Below are 2,500 nucleotides of genomic sequence, written 5' to 3' on the forward strand. Positions count from 1 at the left end.
TCTCCAACATATCAACGTGTCTGTCATAGGTGGGTAAAGGTGGAAATGATGAAGGTCGTATTCGTAAAGAAATGAGAAAAATTCCACTTCCCAAAAGCTATCTGAAATTTGGAACATATGAAATGAATTGTTGATAGAACTCACTGGGAACTCGAAAAAATCCGATCCCCAGATGGGATTCGAACCCATGACCCTCCGTGATCTAGTGGGATGCTCTAACCACTTAGCTACTGGAGACTCTATGATGAACAAAGGTAAAACGTGGGTCTTTGACTCGAGCTGCATCACGCAGCTACAGATTTAAATAACGACTGACAGCATAGCTCATAACGGCATCGCGCAGTCACCTTAAAGCACATCTGAGATTTGGCCAACCAACCACCCAAGTGAGCGAATGTGAGAATGATATACATATATGAAAAGTCGGATTTTTCCGAGTTCCCAATGGGTTCTATCAACGCTTCATTTCATATGTGTATATTATTCTCACATTCCCTCACTTGGGTGGTTGGTTTGCCTCATCTCACATATGCTTTAAGGTGACTGCGCGATGCAGTTATGAGCTATGCTGTCAGTCATTATTTGACTCTGTAGCTGCGTGATGCAGCTCGAGGCAAAGATCCACATTTCACCCTTGTTCATCATGGAGTCTCCAGTAGCTCAGTGGTTAGAGCATCCGACTGGATTACGGAGGGTCGTGAGTTCGAATCCCATCTGGAGCTCGAATTTTTCCGAGTTCCCAATGGGTTTTATATTCTCAAATTCGCAAATTTGGAACACCATAAAAAAAGGCAACGAGTAAGACAACTCATGTCTCCTTGAATAATAGTCAAATACTTGATGACAAATGACGTCTCGCCACTCCAAGCTACTGTACTAACGAATCTGTCAAATCCCTAGGCATTTAAGGGACGAAGGAGGCTATCTTTAGATAATGGCACATCACACCAACTGCTTTGAGTTGCTTCTATTGTCAATCAAATTTAAACAATTGTTTCTTTGTTCCCAGGAGAGAAGAGAACAAAATTCCTAAGCATTTTGACGAAGCATTCTGCTCTCGGTAGTAAAATGACTTTATCATGCAAATCATCTACTCCTGCCCTGTCTAAGAAAATGTTCCCCTATTAGCTCCTTCTGTTCGTCCACCAGCATTTGTACATTAATTATTGCCATGTTATCTGTGTCTTCAAAGACTCGATTCAAGACAAATATATCCAAATCCAGAAACCTGTTTCCGGAGGAAATAACTTGTGGCCGATATTCTTTTGACAGTGAATAATTGAGTAAAGGAAGCGGGTGATTACGGCTGTTAGTGTTATCACCTCAGTGTACGACCGCAGTGCACTTTTTACTTCGACCTTGAAAGATATTCCAAGCTAATTTTTCCAACGTGTAAATTATTTGTCCCAACCCCTTTACCGGGAAAACCTTAAGTTGCTCGCACACTAGGGGTCATTTTGCAGCTACATAACCCAAGAACGTGTAGCAGTTTTAAAATCATATTCCATACATATAACGCAGCATAGAGCGGGAACCTATAGCGGGGACATGAAGCACCGACCAAATCACAACATGTACAAACAGAACAAACTGCGCCATAAGCATGTGCCTGGGACATCTATCCATTTTACTCACACACTACGAGGCATTTTACAGGCATGTGTAGCGGGGACAAAACCACACAGAATCAACTGATTAGAGTGTAATGTGAAGTGCTAAGTATCTACCCCATATCAACCATGTGCACGTTAGCCCTACTGATGGAAATGGCCCACACAAGGTCAGAAAAAAACTCTGACCAGGGTGGGAATTAAATCCACGACCTTCGGGTTCAATTTCCATTTCCATTTCCATTTCCATCAGTAGGGCTAACGCTCACATGGTTCATATGAGGTAGAAACTTAGCACTTCACACTACACTCTAATCAGTTAAGTCTGTTCAAATATAAGTGCTACACGGCTAATGTTTGCAAAAAGCGTAATCCTTCCTTGTACCTGTACATGTTCATTGCCGTGACTTTAACATCTTCAGTTCCCACGGCCTGCTCCCGTCTGAAGGTCGTGGGTTCAATTCCCACCCTGATCAGAGTTTTTTTTTCTGTCCCTGTGTGGGCCAATTTCCATCCGTAGGGCTAACGCTCACATGGTTCATATGGGGCAGATACTTAGCACATCGCATTACACTCTAATCAGTTAAGTTTGTTCAAATATACGTGCTACACGACCAACGTTTGCAAAAACGTAATCCTTCCACAACTAACACAGACAATTAAGCACAGCAGCGAGAACATTTTTCAGAGACGTGTAGCGGTGGTCAATTCGTATTTCGTTCACATGAGGTGGGCTGTAGCAGGCGCCTGTATTGGAGGCGCGCAGCAGGTACAACATCAAATAGACCACTTTCGATATATTAAAATTCAGCTTGATAGTGAGGCTTAGAGGACATAACAAAAGAAATCAATAGACAGGTTCATTCAGTTTCTTTTGTTTGTGTCCTCTA

The 2,500-nt window shown here is 42.4% G+C and overlaps 1 protein-coding gene across 1 annotated transcript in view; it reads left to right on the top strand.

The window, feature by feature from the left end:
- The window catches only part of LOC137989093 (hemicentin-1-like), a 68,225-nt gene that overhangs the window by 22,243 nt on the left and 43,482 nt on the right, over nucleotides 1-2,500 (top strand). Inside the window, exon 7 of the mRNA XM_068834980.1 lies at nucleotides 1-29. This exon is cut by the window's left edge and continues 250 nt beyond it. Within this exon, the coding sequence (XP_068691081.1) occupies nucleotides 1-29 (29 nt within the window). The remainder of the gene's footprint in view (nucleotides 30-2,500) is intronic.

The sequence above is a fragment of the Montipora foliosa genome, unplaced genomic scaffold, assembly GCF_036669935.1.
Source record: "Montipora foliosa isolate CH-2021 unplaced genomic scaffold, ASM3666993v2 scaffold_439, whole genome shotgun sequence".
Classification (NCBI taxonomy): Eukaryota; Metazoa; Cnidaria; class Anthozoa; order Scleractinia; family Acroporidae; genus Montipora; species Montipora foliosa.